Source organism: Heptranchias perlo, chromosome 4 (assembly GCF_035084215.1).
Source record: "Heptranchias perlo isolate sHepPer1 chromosome 4, sHepPer1.hap1, whole genome shotgun sequence".
NCBI lineage: Eukaryota > Metazoa > Chordata > Chondrichthyes > Hexanchiformes > Hexanchidae > Heptranchias > Heptranchias perlo.
In genome coordinates, this window is record NC_090328.1 from 26663411 (window position 1) to 26683048 (window position 19638).

Consider the following 19638-nt stretch of genomic DNA (forward strand, 5'->3'; position numbering starts at 1 on the left):
CACAATCTGTAACTCATCGCCCAGCATATCCATCACTCTACCATTACCAATAAGCCAGGGAATCAAACTTGGTTCAACGGGTATGTAGAAGAGCATACCAGGAGCAGCACCAGGCATACCTAAAAATGAGGTGCCAACCTGGTGAAGCTACAACACAGGACTTCATGCATGCTATACAGCAGAAGCAGCATGCTATAGACAGAGCAAAGCGACCCCATAACCAATGGATCAAATTAAAGCTCTGCAGTCCTGCCACATCCAGTCACGAATGGTGATGGACAATTAAACAACTAACGGGAGGAGGAGGCTCCGTGAACATCCCCATCCTCAATGATGGCAGATCCAGCATGTGAGTGCAAAAGCAAGGCTGAAGCATTTGCAACCCATCTTCAGCCAGAATTGCCGAGTGGATGATCCATCTCCGCCTCCTCTCAAGATCCCCACCATCACAGAAGCCAGTCTTCAGCCAATTCAATTCACTTCACGTGATATCAAGAAACGGCTGAGTGCTGTGGATACAGCAAAGGCCCCGACAACATCCCAGCTGTAGCGCTGAAGACTTGTAGAAAGAGAAAATAGGAGCAAGAGTAGGCCATTCGGACCTGCTCCGCCATTCAAAATGATCATGGCTGATCGTCTAACTCAGTACCCTGTTCCCGCTTTTTCCCCATATCCCTTGATCCCTTTAGCATTAAGAAATATATTTATCTCCATCTTGAATACATCTAATGACTTGGCCTCCACTATAGAAACATATGTTTCATTGAAACATATGAAACATTGTGCTCCAGAACTAGCCGTGCCTCTAGCCAAACTGTTCCAGTACAGCTACAACACTAGCGTCTACCCAACAAAGTGGAAAATTGCCCAGGTATGTCCTGTCCACAAAAAGCAGGACAAATCCAATCCGGCCAATTACCGCCCCTTCAGTTTACTCTCAATCATCAGCAAAGTAATGGAAGGTGTCGTCGACAGTGCTATCAAACGGCATTTACTTACCAATAATCTGCTCACAGATGCTCAGTTTGGGTTCCGCCAGGACCATTCGGCTCCAGACTCATTATAGCCTTCGTCCAAACATGGACAAAAGAGCTGAATTCCAGAGGTGAGCTGAGAGTGACTGTCCTTGACATCAAGGCAGCATTTGACTGAGTGTGACATCAAGCAGCCCTAGTAAAATTGAAGTCAATGGGAATCAGGGGGAAAACTCTCCAGTGGCTGGAGTCATATCTAGTACAAAGGAAGATGGTAGTGGCTGTTGGAGGCCAATCATCTCAGTCCCAGGACATCGCTGCAGGAGTTCCTGAGGGCATTGTCCTTGGGCCAATCATTTTCAGCTGCTTCATCAATGACCTTCCCTCCATCATAAGTCAGAAGTAGGGATGCTCACTGATGATTGCACAATGTTCGCAACCCCTTAAGATAATGAAGCAGTCCATGCCTGCATGCAGCAAGACCTGGACAACATCCAAGATTGGGCTGATAAGTGTCAAAACCAATACGAAGAACTTTTATAGTTATATTAGGAAAAAGAGGGTGGTCAGGAGCAGTGTTGGCCCCTTAAAAACTGAAAGTGGGGATATTGTCATTGACAATGGGGAAATGGCGGATATGTTGAACAATTACTTTGTGTCAGTATTTACAGTAGAAAAAGAGGATAGCATGCCGGAAATCCCAAGAAAACTAATATTGAATCGGGGACAGGGACTTGATAAAATTAACATAAGTAAAGCAACAGTAATGAAGAAAATAATAGCACTAAAGAGTGACAAATCCCCAGGACCAGATGGTTTCCATCCCAGGGTTTTAAAGGAAGTAGGTGAGCACGTTGCGGATGCCCTAACTATAATCTTTAAAAGTTCTCTAGATTCAGGAACTGTCCCTCTAGATTGGAAAATTGCACGTCACTCCGCTTTTTAAGAAAGGAGAGAGAGGGAAACTGGGGAATTATAGACCAGTTAGCCTAACATCTGTTGTGGGGAAAATGCTGGAGTCTATAATTAAGGATAGCGTGACTGAACACCTCAAGAATTTTCAGTTAATCAGAGAGAGCCAGCATGGATTTGTGAAAGGTAGGTCGTGCCTGACAAACCTGATTGAATTTTTTGAAGAGGTGACTAAAGTAGTGGTCAGGGGAATGTCAATGGATGTTATTTATATGGACTTCCAGAAGGCATTTGATAAGGTCCCACATAAGAGACTGTTAGCTAAGATAGAAGCCCATGGAATCGAGGGAAAAGTACGGACTTGGTTAGGAAGTTGGCTGAGCGAAAGGCGACAGAGAGTAGGGATAATGGGTAGGTACTCACATTGGCAATGTGACTAGTGGAGTCCCGCTGGGATGTGTCTTGCGGTCTCAATTATTCACAATATTTACTAACGACTTAGATGAAGTCATAGAAAGTCTCATATCTAAGTTTGCCGATGACACAAAGATTGGTGGCTTGTAAGCAGTTTAGATGAAAACATAAAATTACAAAGCAATATTGATAGATTAGGTGAATGGGCAAAACTGTGGCCAATGGAATTCAATGTAGACAAATGTAAGGTCATCCACTTTGGATCAAAAAAAGATAGAACAGGGTACTTTCTAAATGGTAAAAAGTTAAAAACAGTGGATGTCCAAAGGGACTTAGGGGTTCAGGTACATAGATCATTGAAGTGTCATGAACAGGTGCAGAAAATAATCAAGAAGGCTAATGGAATACTGGCCTTTATATCTAGAGGACTAGAGTACAAGGGGGCAGAAGTTATGCTGCAGCTATACAAAACCCTGGTTAGACCGCACCTGGAGTACTGTGAGCAATTCTGAGCACTGCACTTTCGGAAGGACACATTAGCCTTGGAGGGAGTGCAGCATAGGTTTACTAGAATGATACCCGGACTTCGAGGGTTAAGTTACGAGGAGAGATTACACAAGTTGGGGTTGTATTCTCTAGAGTTTCAAAGGTTAAGGGGTGATCTGATTGAAGTTTATAAGATATTAAGGGGAACAGATAGGGTGGATAGAGAGAAACTATATCCGCTGGTTGGGGATTTTAGGAGTATGGGGCACAGTCTAAAAATTAGAGCCAGACCTTTCAGGAGCGAGATTAGAAAGCATTTCTACACACAAAGGGTGGTAGAAGTTTGGAACTCTCTTCCGCAAACGGCAATTGATACTAGCTCAATTGCTAAATGTAAATCTGAGATAGATAGCTTTTTGGCAACCAAAGGTATTAAGGGATATGGGCCAAAGGCAGGTATATGGAATTAGATCACAGATCAGCCATGATCTTATCAAATGGCGGAGCAGGCACGAGGGGCTGAATGGCCTACTCCTGTTCCTATGTTCCTATAAGTAACATTCGCGCCACACAAGTGCCAGACAATGACCATCTCCAACAAGAGAGAGTCTAACCACCTGACATTCAATGGCATTACCATCACCGAATTCCCCACCATCAAATTCCTGGGGGTCACCATTGACCAGAAACTTAACTGGACCAGCCACATAAATACTGTGGCCAAAGGAGCAGATCAGAGGCTGGGTATTCTGCAGCGAGTGACTCACCTCCTGACTCGTCAAAGCTTTTCCACCATCTACAAGGCACAAGTCAGGAGTGTGATGGAATACTCTCCACTTGCCTGGATGAGTGCAGCTCCAACAACACACGAGGAGTTCGACACCATCCAGGACAAAGCAGCCCGCTTGATTGGCACCCCATCCACCTGCTTAAACATTCACTCCCTCCACCCCTGGCGCATTGTGGCTGCAGTGCGTACAATCTATAAGTTGCACTGCAGCAACTCGCCGAGGTTTCTTCGACTGCACCTCCCAAACCCATGACCTCTACCACCTAGAAGGACAAAGGCATGGGAACACCACCATCCTGACTTGGAAATATATCACCATTCCTTCATCGTCGCTGGGTTTAAATCCTGGAACTCCCTCCCTAACAGCACCGTGAGAGTACCTTCACCACACGGTTCAAGAAGGCGGCTCATCACCACCTTCTCAAGGGCAATTAAGGACGGGCAATAAATGCTGATCTTGCCATCGATGCCCACATCCCATGAATGAATAGAAAAGTATAAGAATGTAAACAACAGAAAGACAGTTTATGATTCATCAACCTCTGGGTTATGGAGCCAGCACGCTTCTAGTGCACCACTCCACCGGTGAGGACCGAACCTTTATAAGGTAAATGAAATGCCATTTGCAGCTAGCATATAATTCAGACGTCACGTGATCAAAGCTGCAGGATTACCGCCACCCTGTGGTCATGATGTTGCGTCGACAAACTAAACTGTGACTGTTTTGATTGACAGCGCCGTGTTGGGTTGTGATGAGGCAGCTCACGCACTATAAGCCCCTCCTCCCAAAGTCCTGAGCTTGGACCATTGACGCACTCCCAGGGCTCTCACCACCTCCCTCCTTTGGAGCGCACACGCTGTCACCGCCGCGCATGCGGTCTTGTTGACTCGCTCAAGCCTATAACCCGGAAGTGAATATTGCTTCGCGTCGCTATGGGGAACAGTTGGGGGAGTAAGATGGCGGCTGTGGGTCGGGTCATTCAGGTAAGAGCAGAGGTTGCGGCTTCTTTTGACGTTGTTGTTTCCCGCTTCAGTCTCGTTTGTTTACTGCGAAAGCAAATCAAACGTTAGCGGCCTTGAAGAGCAGCCGCGGGTGTCCGTGTCCTGCCCGAGTGCGGTATTTTACTGGGGTCGTGTCCTTGTAGGGGGAGCCAATTGTCGGTGATGGGACTCGCTCAGAGCCCGAGATCCCGCAGCTTCTCCAGCGGGCTGGCCTGGCCTGGCCTGGCCTGGACCGGCAGTTTCCGAGACCGTGAGAGTGACGGGGGAGAAAAAAAGTGAGTCGGAACAGAGAGTCCGAGCTTCTATCCAGGTTCGAGTGTCATTAATCCCGGGGCTATCCTTTGAAGGGCGATTGAGTCACGGGAAGTGTCACCAGCGATATGTTGTGCACACTGTTTATCGGTCGCAAGTTATTCCAGTTGTACCGTCTGTACAGTGGAATGTAATAAAGACATGTAGGGCTGATTATTCTGTGGTAGTACTTAATGGTATTTCTAAAAACGGGTGGCAGCAAGGCGGCTTCATTTTTTTTCTCCCTCTCATCACACTAGAGATGTTCTAGGTGCAGATAGGTATGGATTTGTGACCTGTTTAATGCCTCATTTAAAAGACAGCATTTGCGATAGTACTGCATTGAAGTGTCAGCTTGGATTATGTGCTCAAGTCTCTGGAGTACAGCTTGAATTCATGACTCAGGCAAGAGTGTTACTGCTGAGCCAAAGTGGACACATCCTAATTAAGAACCCCAAATCCCAGTGACAAATCTATTCCTGCAGGTTTCTTTGACCAGCCAACCTGGCTCACTAATCAGTACCATTATCCAGGAGTAATACGAACTTGCCTGGCTCAGATATTGCATTGCCCAGTTTGCCACAGAGAGTTGGCTTGTTCTAAACTTCAAAAGATAGACATGTCATCTTGGACCCTTTCTCAATCTTAAAAAGACCCTGCTTACTTCCTTCCTCCCTGGAGAATTGGTACTTGATTACTGGACAACTTACAGGGGTTTCAGCCCACCTCGCATCAATGGACAGTAGGTACCAGGAGTTCCTCCTTATGGTTTGGAATTCTTAGATATACACAGGCAAGATCCAGGACCAAGTTGAGTGGTATAGAGATCAGCCCAGTTCACTATAAATGTGGGAGTACATTACTGCCATCCTCCTGACCATGCCCTCTTGAACTGTAGTTCCATTAGTTGGCGATGCAGAGCTTCAACCGAGGCTGATTGCCTCTCTGCGTGTGCCATGTTCTTATATCTGGCCTCCGTGTAACACCTTTCAACTTGTGTTCTCTTTAAGTTGGGAGTTTCCTCATCAGTTCTACAATGGACATGTACCTTCAGCATGGTGAATGAAATTACACAAGGCAGCTTGTGACATGCCAGCCACCTTGATTTTCTAGACATCTGAATCCAATGCCATACACCATCCATCAACACCAACTGCTAAATTCAGGTCTTGGTAAGGGACTTTGGGGAAAAAAGGCGTGCATGCTGTAAGGCTGACTTGCCCCTTCCAGGGTACTCTGACTGATTGGTTTGGAGCTCTCCCTTCCTGCAACCATTTCCCCTTTGTGCCACAAATTCACTCAACTTGGCCCTGGATCATACACGTGGACCAGAGGAAGGTACGTACGTTAAGGTTCTGAACTATGAACGAGAAACGTTCAGATACATAATATACGCCGCAAACTTAACAATTGGGTTCACAGAGAATCTCATCTACCCTTACAATGATCTCGGAGCTGGAATACACATCACAGTTAAAATCCAAGATTTGGCATACCTTCCAGCTTCTTCGAGGCACTAGGTCAAAAGCTTTACAAAAATTGATGAAAGCCTGAACCTTATGATGACACTCAATCTCTGATAAAATCACAACCTGCACATTCCTCATGAGTGAAATTGAGCCTCTTCATTCCTAAATGCTTTGGGGGTCTCCAAACTATTCATTCTGCATGCTGTGACAAACTGAAAAACTACCATAAGAGCCACTGATGTTGGCATTCCTGGGTGGTTTATGGGCTTTCTAGAATCTCCTTTCTTGTGGCTAGAAAACACAAGGTTGGAATACTGACAGTATACATGTCTTGAACACAGTCCTATTCCCCAACCTCAGAAGGGCAATTCCAAGCTGAGTCAGTGGTTTCTGACACAATTCTCCAAGACCACTGCCAATCCTCCTTTCAGCTGGAGCAGGTTTTAGGAATTCAGCAAAAATACTACTCACAACTGTTGCTTTCCCATTAGCTAAATCATGTGTTGAGTCAGGGACCTCCCATCGAACAGGTTCATTAAAGACTTCTATCTGTGCAGCAGACTGTGAGAAGAACATGGGAGGGGTGTTTGAGCCCCACAGATGGGCGAAGCAGGTTTTATATACATTAGTTGTCGATTTTTCTTGGTAACAACTGTTGTGCTAATAAACAGAAGTGATTCACTTTACAGAAAAAAAGTTTACAAGGAAGTTAAACAGAGGGTATTAGAAAGTACACCGTTAGGTTGGGAACTGCTGGCTGCAGTTTAATATAAGAGTTGGGGGGTAGGTAGTAATTGAAAATAGTGTTTGGAAGCATGACCTGATCAATGTGGAGCTACTAGGTGTTTCAACAACAGTATGTAAACTGAAGAAAGTACATAACCTTCTGAGACTGCCATTACTCCCCAGCCTGTATATTTATACAGTCTTTGTTCTTCACATGGTGAGTATACACATGTGACTAAAAGTTTATCAGAGCATGGATGGAATGAGTGGAACCTTCTGTCTGCTATTTCTTTTTATCTTTGGACCTAGTTCCTAGTTTTTTTTCCTTCTTAATTTTCAGTTTGCATTTGTGACAAAAGGAAATTGTATTCTATAAAAAGTTGGGTTTCTTTTTTTACAAAAATTACTTAAATATTTGTAGGAACATAGGAATTGCTACATAGGAAAAAAGACCACAGTCCATCTAGTTCACTTTCTACCATCCTGGTAGTCACATGATACAATGATAATGGAGTTGTTGACTAATCATGGCAATCAAACTCTAACAATTAGTTTACAACAGATCCAGACATGAGGCGAGGAAAAACCCCAGTGGTGGAAGGCTTTGGGAACCATAGGTCATTATCTAGTCCCTTTGGAATCCTAAAATCAGCAATCCTATCACCTCTCAATCCTTTCTTTTCCAACGAGAACATACTACTGGAAATTTGTAATCTTGTAACTGACTTCTCAACTGTCAGATGTAAAAAAAAAGGGGCTTTTGAAATGAGGCTAAAATGTCACTAGTAATGCCTGTGAATTCCTATTCAAATCTTGAAAAGAGCCTGTTCAGTCCAGGCTTCTTGCAGTCGATTTAATCTGTTATGAGATTACAAATATTTATCATTGAATATTGCCCTTTCTAAGGTAATATTTTGCATGGAGGCATATTTTGGTACCGTTACATCTCAAAATATTCACTTCACGAGTTCATGAAGTTCAATGGCACAGAGATTTAATTAATTTTCTAAATGCAAAATCTTCCTAATGTGTACCGTCGAAGGAAGATGCTGAAAATTCTTAAATGTGTGTGTAAACAATTTTACAACACCAAGTTATAGTCCAGCAATTTTATTTTAAATTCACAAGCTTTCGGAAATCTCAATTGTCAACCCCAGTCCATCACCGGCATCTCCACATCATAAATGTGTGTGAACATTGATGAGGATTTAATTACAAGACTGACCAACTAAGATATGTATTTTTTCCCTCTAAAAATTTCTTCTAGATTGTGAAACCGCATCAACGATTAATTAAATTCCCAGATAGAAAAGCCTCCCCTCGGCCGAATGGTAAGTGTAGTTCAATTAAATTTTCTCAGTTCTTCATTTATTGCCATAGGTTAAAAAAAATCTTGATTATTTTTGCCCCATTGGATACTGTTTTGAGATCCTTCTTTAGTATTATTTAACAACAACAACTTGCAGTTATATAGTGCTATTAACGTCGGAAAATGTCACAAGGCGCTTCACAGGAGCGTAATCAGATAAAAACTGACACCAAGCCAAAAGAGGAGATATTAGGATGGGTGACTAAAAGCTTGGTAAAATAGATAGGTTTTAAGGAGAAGAGAAAGGTTTAGGGAGGGAATTCCAGAGCTTAGGGCCAATGTGGCTGAAGGCACAACCGCCAGTGGTAGGGCGAAGGAAGTCGGGGTGCACAAGACGCCAGAGTTGGAGGAACGCAGAGTTCGCGGGGGGTTGTAGGGCTGGAGAGAGTTACAGAAATGAGGAGTGGCAAGGTCATGGAGGGATATGAACACAAGGATGAAAATTTTAATATCTCAGCATTGGTGGACCGGGAGCCAATGTATGTCAGTGAACACAGGGATGATGGGTGAGCGGAACTTGTTGTGGGTTAGGATATGGACGGCAGAGTTTTGGATGAGCTTGAGTTTATGGCTGCTTATAGTTGCATATAGTGAGGCTGCATATAGTGGCACCACTATTCCCGGCCAGAATGGAGATGATTGGGTAATTCCTCATGCCTGTAAAATTCACTGTTTGTCTGTAAGTCCTGCCCCACCTCCAGCTCATTGGCTGACACAGTGGTGTCAATTGTCACTCTGCAAGTTTATGGAGGGTGAAAGATAGGAGGCTGGCCAGAGGTGCATTGGAATAGAGTCTGGAGCTAACAAAAGCATGGATGAGGGTTTCAGCAGCAGATATGATGCAGCAAGGGTGGAGACAGGCAATGTTGTGGATTTGTAAGTAGGCGGTCTTTGTGATGGAGATTTACAATATATTGAACAATGCCACTTATTTATCAGTACAACTGGAATATCACTAACTGTAATAGAACAACAATTTTTTGAGGAGGGTCGATTAGGGTAGCGTGTTGATGTAGTCTACATGGATCTTAGCAAGGCTTTTGATAAGGTCTCACATGGCAGACTGATCAAAAAAGTAAATGCCCATAGGATTCAAGGGAAAGTGGCAAGTTGGATCCAAAATTGGCTCAGTGGCAGGAAGCAACAAGTAATGGTCGATGGGTGTTTTTGTAACTGGACGGCTGTTTCCAGGGGGGTTCCGCAGGGCTCGGTACTAGGTCCCTTGCTTTTTATGGTATATGTTAATGATTTAGATAAAAATGTAGGGGGCATGATTAAGAAGTTTGCAGATGATACAAAAATTGGCCGCGTGGTTGATAGTGAGGAGGAAAGCTGTAGGCTGCAGGAAGATATCAATAGACTGGTCAGGTGGGCAGAAAAGTGGCAAATGGAATTCAATCCGGAGAAGTGTGAGGTAATGCATTTGGGGAGGGCAAACAAAGCAAGAGAATACACAATAAGTGGGAGGATACTGAGATGTGTAGAGGAACAGAGGGACCTTGGAGTGCATGTCCACAGATCCCTGAAGGTAGTAGGGCAGGTAGATACGGTGGTTAAGAAGGCATACGGGATACTTTCCTTTATTAGCCAAGGCACAGAATATAAGAGCCGGGAGGTTACCCTAGAACTGTATAAAACACTAGTTAGGCCACAGCTAGAGTACTCTGTACAGTTCTGGTCACCACTTTACAGGAAAGATGTGATTGCACTGGAGAAGGTACAGAGGAGATTTACGAGGATGTTGCCAGGACTGGAGAATTTTAGCTATGAAGAAAGATTGGATAGGCTGGGATTGTGGGGTTGTTTTCTTTGGAACACAGGAGGCTGAGGGGAGATTTAATTGAGGTATATAAAATTGAGGGGCCTAGATAGAGTGGATAGAAAGGACCTATTTCCCTTAGCAGAGAGGTCAATAACCAAGGGGCATAGATTTAAAGTAATTGGTAGAAGGATTAGAGGGGAGCTGAAGAGAAACTCTTTCACCCAGAGGGTAGTGGGGGTCTGGAACTCACTGCCTGAAAGGGTGGTAGAGGCAGAAACCCTCATCTTATTTAAAAAGTACTTGGATAAGCACTTGAAATGCCATAACCTAAAAGGCTATGGACCAAGTGCTGGAAAGTGGAATTAGGCATGATAGCACTTTTTTGGCCGGCACAGGCATGATGGGCCGAATGGCCTCCTGTGCTGTAAATTTCTATGATTCTATGAACAACCACTTATAGGAATTGACCAGTCACGCGCACACAACCTGAGCGGAGCACAGTACAGGACATGTTGTTTACTATATTTTTTGTCATATTACTCTATTAATTCATGTTGCAGTAGAACAATATGTAAATATATTTCAATATTCTAGTAAAATTTAAAGCTACATCTTTGTGTAATTTGTATAAAATTGCAGAGCCGTAATTATGGATATTAAGATGTTCATCCTTGTTACTATATAAATAGGCATCAACATCCTATAGTCTCGAGCTGTTGGTATCTTTGAGGTTCTAAATTCAAAGTATAAGCCCTAAGGAATGGGAAGGTGTGTGATTATGAAATAAGCATAGCCAACAGACATCTTCTGAGTACATGTGGCTCTTCTGTGACCAGAAAAGTGGCTCATTTCATCTACCCACATGTTCAATAATGATGTAAGAAATACAAGTAGCCACAATAGAACTGACAGCATTTCTTCAATTTTGACCTGGCTAAACAATCTATTTTAAACTAATTATAATGTAAACTAATCTTAGCCCATGGGCGTGACTATATCGAGCTCTTGAGCTTTGAAAGGATAGCCGCACCTGCAGTAAGGTCTTCTGTAGAATGACCAATGAGTACTGGTGTAATCAATTCTTTGAATTTATTCCTAATAGTTAGTTAATTTTAGATTAATTTTATTTAATTTATGAAATACTTTTGCAGTAAGACCAACTGGATTTTTGTGATTTTTGACATCATTCTCAGACAACTGGAATCTTTTATAAACATAAATAATCTGATAGAATTTTAGCATTAAATGTTTTATCATTTTCTATTCTTATGCCTACTAATGGACTGACATACAAGTTTTTTACAATTATAGTTAACATTACTTGCTATATGTTTTTAAATCTTTGTAGATTGAAACGTTGGATAAACCGTATGTTGCGGCAGAAAGGGAGGAGTTGTGTGCTGTATAATCCACGTTGTTTTTGAAGTGGTGGTTTCAGCAAAGATTTTTTTTTAATTCTTGTATTCACTTTATAGTGCACGAAGCTCTCAAATCAATGAATCATCAGACAATGTTAAATTCAATATCTGTATCAATCCAGGGACGGCAATCAACAGCATCAAGTTCAGTATCTTCAGTCTCTGCCCCTGTTAGCCAACTGTCTGGCACACGTGACACTGTAGAAATAGTAAGATCTCTCCCACAGAAATACAGAAGGCTACCAGTGTCAGTAGAAGAAATGGAGTACATTCAGGTGAATTTGCACAATCTTGATGAGATTTTAATTGCCTGGAGCAAGGTTTACTGTCAAGTATAGTTTTAAGGCCTAGAAATTCGGGTGCGGGGCGGAGGGGGGTGGCCCAGGGATTAATCCCTCCGTCTGAATGGTGAGAACCGAGGCACCCCCGATATTGGGCCTCGGGCCTCATCTCCATCGAGTTAGCAAGCTGCAGAAAGCGACAGGCAGCTCGTCAGCAAAGTGTGATCGAACATCAGGCTGCTGCAGAAACTTTAACATAAATTAAAATTAACTGGATAGCATTTGAAAAGGAATATAAATGAAGTATGGAGAATGCTTTCTATCCTCTCAGCCATCCCTTTATCCAAGCAGCTACATTCCCTTCAATACTGGGTGCATCAATCTTTGTAACAAGTCTCTTATGTGTCATAGAAACATAGAAAATAGGAGCAGGAGGAGGCCATTCGGCCCTTCAAGCCTGCTCCGCCATTCAATATGATCATGGCTGATCCTCTATCTCAATACCATATTCCCATTCTCTCCCAATACCCCTTGATGCCTTTTGTGTCTAGAAATCTATCTAGCTCCTTCTTAAATACATTGTGACTTGGCCTCCACAGCCTTCTGTAGTAGAGAATTCCACAGGTACACCACCCTCTGAGTGAAGAAATTTCTCCTCATCTCAGTCCTAAATGTCCTACACCGTATCCTGAGACTGTGGCCCCTCGTTCTGAACCCCCCCAGTCAGGGGAAACATCCTGCATCCAGTCTGTCTAGCCCTGTCAGAATTTTATATGTTTCAATGAGATCCCCTCTCATTCTTCTAAATTCTAGTGAATACATGCCTAGTCGACCCAATCTCTCTTCATATGACAGTCCTGCCATCCCAGGAATCAGTCTGGTGAACCTTCGCTGCACACCCTCTATGGCAAGTATATCCTTTCTTAGGTAAGGAAACCAAAACTGCACACAATACTCCAGGTGTGGTCTCACCAAGGCCCTGTATAACTGCAGTAAGACATCCTTGCTCCTGTACTCAAATCCTCTTACAATGAAGGCCAACATACCATTTGCCTACCTAACTGCTTGCTGCACCTGCATGTTTGCTTTCAGTGACTGGTGTACATGGACACCCAGGTCCCTTTGTACATCAACATTTCCCAATCTTATCAATAGAATCGTAGAATGGTTACAGCACAGAAGGACGCCATTGAGCCCGTGCCGACTCTTTGTAAGAGTAATCCAGTTAGTCTCATTCCCTTGCTGTTTCCCCGTAGCCCTGCAAACTTTTTCCCTTCAAGTATTTATCCAATTCCTTTTTGAAAGCCACGATTGAGTATGCTTCCACTACCCTTTCAGGCAGCACATTCCAGATCATAGCTACTCGCTGCATAAAAGTTTTTCCTTATGTCACCTTTGGTTCTTTTGCCAATCACATTAAATCTGTGTCCTCTTGTTCTCAACCCTTCCACCAATGGGAACAGTTTCTCTTTATTTACTTTATCTAAACCCTTCATGATTTTGAACACTTCCATCAAATCTCCTCTCAACCTTCTCTGTTCCAAGAAGAACAACCCCCACCTTCTCCAGTCTATCCACATAACTGAAGTTCCTCATCCCTGAAACCATTCTAGTAATTCTTTTCAGCACCCTCTGTGCCCAGGATCCCATATGCTATTTTAACCACTTTCTCAACCTGTCCTGCCACCTTCAAAGATTTGTGCACAGATACCCCAAGATCTCTCTGTTCCTGCACCCCCATTAGAATTGTACATTTAGTTTATATTGCCTCTCTTCATTCATCCTGCCAAAATATGTTACTTCGCACTTCTCTGCATTAAATTTCATCTGCCACATGTCTGCCCATTCTACCAGCCTGTCTATGTCCTCTTGAAGTCTATTCCTATCCTTCTCACTTCCAAGTTTTGTCATCTGCAAATTTTGAAAATGTGCCCTGAACATCCAAGTCCAAGTCATTAATATATATCAAAAAAAGCAGTGGTCCTTGTACCGACCCCTGGGGAATCCCACTGTATACACTCCTCCAGTCTGAAAAACAACCATTCACCACTATTCTCTGTTTCCTGTCACTTAGCCAATTTCGTATCCATGCTGCCACTGCCCCCTTTATTCTATGGGCTTCAGTTTTACGGACAAGTCTATTATGTGGCACTTTATCAAATGCCTTTTGAAAGTCCATATACACATCATCAACCACAGTGCCCTCATCAACCCTCTCTGTTACCTCATTAAAAAACTCAATCAAGTTAGTTAAACATGATTTGCCTTTAACAAATCCGTGCTGGCTTTCCTTTATTAATCCAGACTTATCGAAGTGACTATTAATTTTGTCCCGGATTATCGTTTCTAAAAGCTTTCCCACCACTGAGGTTAAACTGACTGGCCTGTAGTTGCCGGGATTATCCTTACACCCTTTTTTGAACAAAGATGCAATTATGTTACACCCTTACAACAGGGACCATAAAAGAGATCAACTAAATGAGTACTTTGCATCTGTCTTTACCAAGGAAGAAGATGCTCCCAGAGTCTCAGTAAAGGAAGATATAGTTGAGATACTAGATGGGCTAAAAACTGATAAAGAAGAGCTACTAGAAAGGCTAGCTGTACTTAAAGTAGATAATTTACCCGGTCCGGATGGGGTGCATCCTAGATTACTGAGGGAAGTGATGGAAATTGCGGAGGTACTGGCCATAATCTTCCAAACATCCGTAGATACAGGGGTGGTGCCAGAGGACTGGAGAATTGCAAATGTTACACCCTTGTTCAAAAAAGGGTGTAAGGATAAACCCAGCAATTATAGGCCAGTCAGTTTAACCTCGGTGGTGGGGAAACTTTTGGAAATGATAATCCGGGACAGATCGTGTTTAACTAACCTGATAGAGTTTTTTGATGAGGTCAGAGAGGGTAGATGAGGGCAATGCAGTTGATGTGGTGTATATGGACTTTCAAAAGGCGTTTGATAAAGTGCCGCATGGTAGGCTTATCATCAAGATTGCGGGCCACGCAATAAAGGGGGCAGCAGCAACATGGATACAGAATTGGCTAACAGGAAACACAGTGGTGGTGAACGGTTGTTTTTCGGACTGGAGGGAGGTGTACTATGGTGTTCCCCAGGGGTCGGTGCTGGGTCCACTGCTTTTCTTGATATATATTAATGACTTGGACTTGGGTGGACAGGGCACTATTTCAAAATTTGCAGATGAGACAAAACATGGAAGGGTAGTAAACAGTGAGGAGAGTAGTGATAGACTTCAAGAGGCTGGTGGCGTGAGCGGACGCGTGGCAGATAAAATTTAAAGCAGAAAAATGCAAAATGATACACTTCGGTAGGAAGAATGAGGAGAGGCAATATAAACTAGAGGATACAGTTCTAAAAAGGGTACAGGAACAGAGATTTGGGGGCATATGTGCACAAATTGTTGAAGGCGGCAGGGCAGGTTGAGAAAGCGATTTTAAAAAAAGCATACGGGATCCTGGGCTTTATTAATAGAGGCATAGAGTACAGAAGTATGGAAACCATGATGAACCTTTATAAAACACTCGTTCAGCCACAACTGGAATATTGTGTCCAGTTCTGGGCACCGCACTTTAGGAAAGATGTGAAGGCCTTAGAGATGGTGCAGAAGAGATTTACTAAAATAATTCCAGGGATGAGGGACTTTAGTTACGTGGATAGATTGGAGAAGCTGGGGTTGTTCTCCTTGGAACAGAGATGGTTGTGATGAGATTTGATAGAGATATTCGAAATCATGAAGGGTCCAGACACAGTAGATAGAGAGAAACTGTTCCCATTGGTGGAATGGTCAAAAACCAGAGGACATAGATTTAAGGTGATTGGCAAAAGAACCAAGGGTGACATGAGGAAAAACTTTTTTTTACACTGAGTTGTTAGGATCTGGAATGCACTGTCAGAGGGGGTGGTGGAGGCAGATTCAATCATGACCTTCAAAAGGGAACTGGTTAAGTACTTGAAAATAAATGCGCAGGGCTGCAGGGATAGGTCAGGGGAGTGGGACCAGCTGGATTGCTCTTGCATAGAGCCAGCGTGGACCTGATGGGCTGAATGGCCTCCTTCCGTGCTGTAATCTTTCTGTGATTCTATGATTTGCAATTCTCCAGTCCACTGGCATCACCCCCATATCTAAGGAGGATTGGAAGATTATGGTCAGCACCTCTGCAATTTCCACCCTTGCTTCCCTCAGCAACCTAGGATGTATCCCATTTGGACTGGGTGATTTATTTACTTTAAGTACAGCCAGCCTTTCTAGTACCTCCTCTTATCAATTTTTAGCCCATCCAGTATCTCAACTGTCTCCTTTTATTGTGACTTTGGTAGCACTATCTTCCTTGGTAAAGACAGATGCAAAGTACTCATTTAGTACCTCAACCATGCCCTCTGCCTCCATACATAGATCTCCTTTTTGGTCCCTAATCGGCCCCACTCCTCCTTTTACTACTCATTTACTATTAATATGCCTATAGAAGACTTTTGGATTGATTCCCTTTTATGTCAGCCGCTAGTCTATTCTCATTTCTTTCTTATTTCCTTTTTCACTTCTCTGTACTCAAACTTTTGAAAATCACATGTTCCCTTTATCTTCGTGATTTTATCACAAAATTCAAATATTAGTCAACACGACCTGCCCTTTACATGCTGACTGTCCCTATATAATTTACTGCAGCTAATCGTTTTTAGTCCTGTAGTAAAAGTATGGGGCTCACATCTCTGGAATAACAATGAAAATATGAGCTGGACAGGAAAGTCAATTGGTATTGTTATAGAAGTGGCTGAAAAGAACAATTAAGGTACCATTGACTGTAGTAGGATTTATGTTTTTGCCTTTATAATCTGCAAATTATATATGGTGGAGTATTGAATTTCAGTATCCTATATTGACATTTTGGCTCATTTCTGCTGCTCAACATTAAATTGCATTTAGTTTATCAAAGAAAAACATCAAAATAATTTTGGAATAAAAACAGAAAATGCTGGAGAAGCTCAGCAAATGAAGCAGCATCTGTGGAGAAAGAAACAGTTAACGTTTTAGGTTGAAGACCTTTCGTCAGAACTTTTGATGAATGGTCTTCGACCTGAAACGTTAACTCTGTTTCTTTCTCCACAGATGCTGCCTCACTTGCTGAGCTTCTCCAGCATTTTCTGTTTTTATTTCAGATTTCCAGCATTTGCAGTATTTTGCTTTAGAAAATAATTTTGGCCTTTTCTGCTCACCTGAACTTTTCATCTCTTGTCTCCAGCACATTGCCTGCATATGACACAGGTACTCTAGAGTACATCTGTTCTTCAACCTGCTTCAATGCCATGGTTTTTTAGCCTCCTACTCTGATTCTAGCACCATTCTGCTGGTCTCTCCTAACTGATCCCAATCAGCCAGCCTCCATTATCTGATCAGGTGTCAGGTAGGGGAAAATTGCAGACTGGCACTGGGATTCAGGTAGGAGGCTTAAAAAAAACACATGTTGGACCAGGTTTAGGAATACTTTTACTGTATATGTAGCAAATGCAGGCAGCCTGCCAGAGCTGGAGAATTAACCTGAGCAGGATTAGGACAGAAACAGAAATCTCAATATATTAAAAGTTTTTTGCCGGGTCCCATGGACTTCGATATATTGACTTCACTGTTATATGAAATGTTCCAAGTTCATAAACCAATCTGTTGTTCTTGTTTAGAATTTGAACTAGTCAACGTGGAATTTTAGTGAGGATAATTAATATGAATTTCAATAAACTGTTGAATTTAATTATCCATTTGTTTAATAATAAACACATTTTATTCTGTCCTAGTTGAGTGTATTGTTTGAGTACATTGAACTGCACACTTATTACTATAATTTTTTTGTTACAGCGCGGTGGACCTGAGTAAGATCAACGGCTTATTTCTGTCTTCCATCAACGGCTGCTTCTGTTTGCTGATTTTGTCAGATTTCGGAGCTGTGGATATAATTGCAATCCTTTGAATTCACTTTATATCGCTGCACTGACTACGTGTCCTCAGGCTGAATGGATGTACATACCATAACATTCAATAAACATTGAAAAGTTGTCCCCATTTCATAAAACCAGAATTATCCTGGTGTAATCCTCAAACAGTGTTCAGTGATTTTCATAGGAAAGGTTTTGTGAAATTAAATAGCCTTTTATATTTTATATTATTCTGTAAAATTCAGTAAGGATAAATTATTTCTTGCCCAATTTTAAGGCAATTTCTTCCAAATTATAATTTGAATATGTTGAATTTAACTGAAATACAAGTACCCATACTAATTGCCATATGTAAAATAAAAGTTGAACCAAAAGATATGATAGTACTATCCTAATTCTCAAACATTTTTAGAATGTTCATACAATTGGTTTTAAAAATTAGGAAATTCATTACACAAATTATTGGGAACCATGTATATCACAATGTTTTCAAAAAAATGCTATTGACTCCACTATTTTTTGAAAGCCTATGGAATACTTTAATTCTGGCATATTGTCAATACTCAGTTTTTAAGTGTAAAGTACATTGGCAGATTAGTGCTTAGTTCTACTTAAAATCCTGCTTTAGCCAAATATTATCCACGTGTTTAAAAACTGCTGTTATTGGACAGCAGTTGCTAAAGATGAATTTAAATATATTGCTGAATTTAACATTATGAATTATGCAGTCTAACATCAGACTTAAAGTATTTTTAATTGGGTATTTTATATTCAAGTTAACCTTGCAGCACTACATTTGTTAGAGTTGTAGAACAGTGATGTAGGAAACTAGAAAATTATGTACATAAGACTTATTAACAGGATGTTACCATCATCTGCATGTGAAATTGTTAAATCAGTCATCAGCTGAATGCAGGACTGAAAATTAACTCACTTAATGTATGGGGGGAGGAGTGTGAGAAGTACCATTGTACAGAAAGATATGGACATAAACTGCATACTGTATTTTCACTATTACTGCCATATGCCTTTGTTCAACAAAATTATGAATGAAAAAATTTAAGGAATCTAAATATATATGATTAAAACTTTGAATTAAATCACACTTTGTCTTGTGCAGTATTCTGGTGTGAAATGTGTTCACAAATGATTAATTTCTATAATTTATCATTAATCTTATCAACATCATCTTCTGATGAATTTTAAGCAAGATCTCGTTAAATAAAAACATAAAATGCTGGAAATGTGCAGCCAGTCAGGCTGTGGAGAAAGAAACAGAGTTAACATTTCAGGTCGATGACCTTTTGCCAGAACTGGAAGAAGTTAAAAGGTTTAACGGTTCTTAAGCAAGTACAGAGCTGGGCCAAGGCATGAGGGGAAGAAAGGACAGAAAGGAAGCTCTGTGATAGAGTGGAGGGCAGGAGTGATTAAATGACAAAAGGGATGATGGTGGAAGGCAAGGTGGGTGGTAATGGGACAAGTAAAGAAACAAAAGATGGGTCTAGAGGAGTTGTAAATGGCTACTTTCGATTACCAGCACCTGCTGTCTGAAAAAATGGCTTTCAGGAGAACAGCGTGCACGACACCACACAACCCTGCCACGGTAACCTCTGCAAGACATGCCAGATCATCGACACAAGTACCACCATCACATGAGAGGACACCACCCACCAGGTACATGGTTCCTACTCCTGTGACTCGGCCAACGTTGTCTACCTCATACGTTGCAGGAAAGGATGCCCCGGAGCATGGTACATTGGCGAGACCATGCAGACACTGCGACAACGGATGAACAGACACCGC

At 42.1% G+C, this 19638-nt stretch overlaps 1 protein-coding gene across 1 annotated transcript; it reads left to right on the forward strand.

Annotated features, from left to right (window-relative positions):
• Positions 1–4451: 4451 nt before the first annotated feature.
• kgd4 (alpha-ketoglutarate dehydrogenase subunit 4) lies at positions 4452–18938 on the forward strand. Its single transcript, XM_067982648.1, has 4 exons — positions 4452–4560; positions 8332–8395; positions 11671–11888; positions 17759–18938. The coding sequence occupies exons 1-4, from the start codon at positions 4510–4512 to the stop codon at positions 17774–17776; spliced, it is 351 nt and encodes a 116-aa protein (XP_067838749.1). The 5' UTR covers positions 4452–4509; the 3' UTR covers positions 17777–18938.
• The last annotated feature ends 700 nt before the right edge of the window (positions 18939–19638 follow it).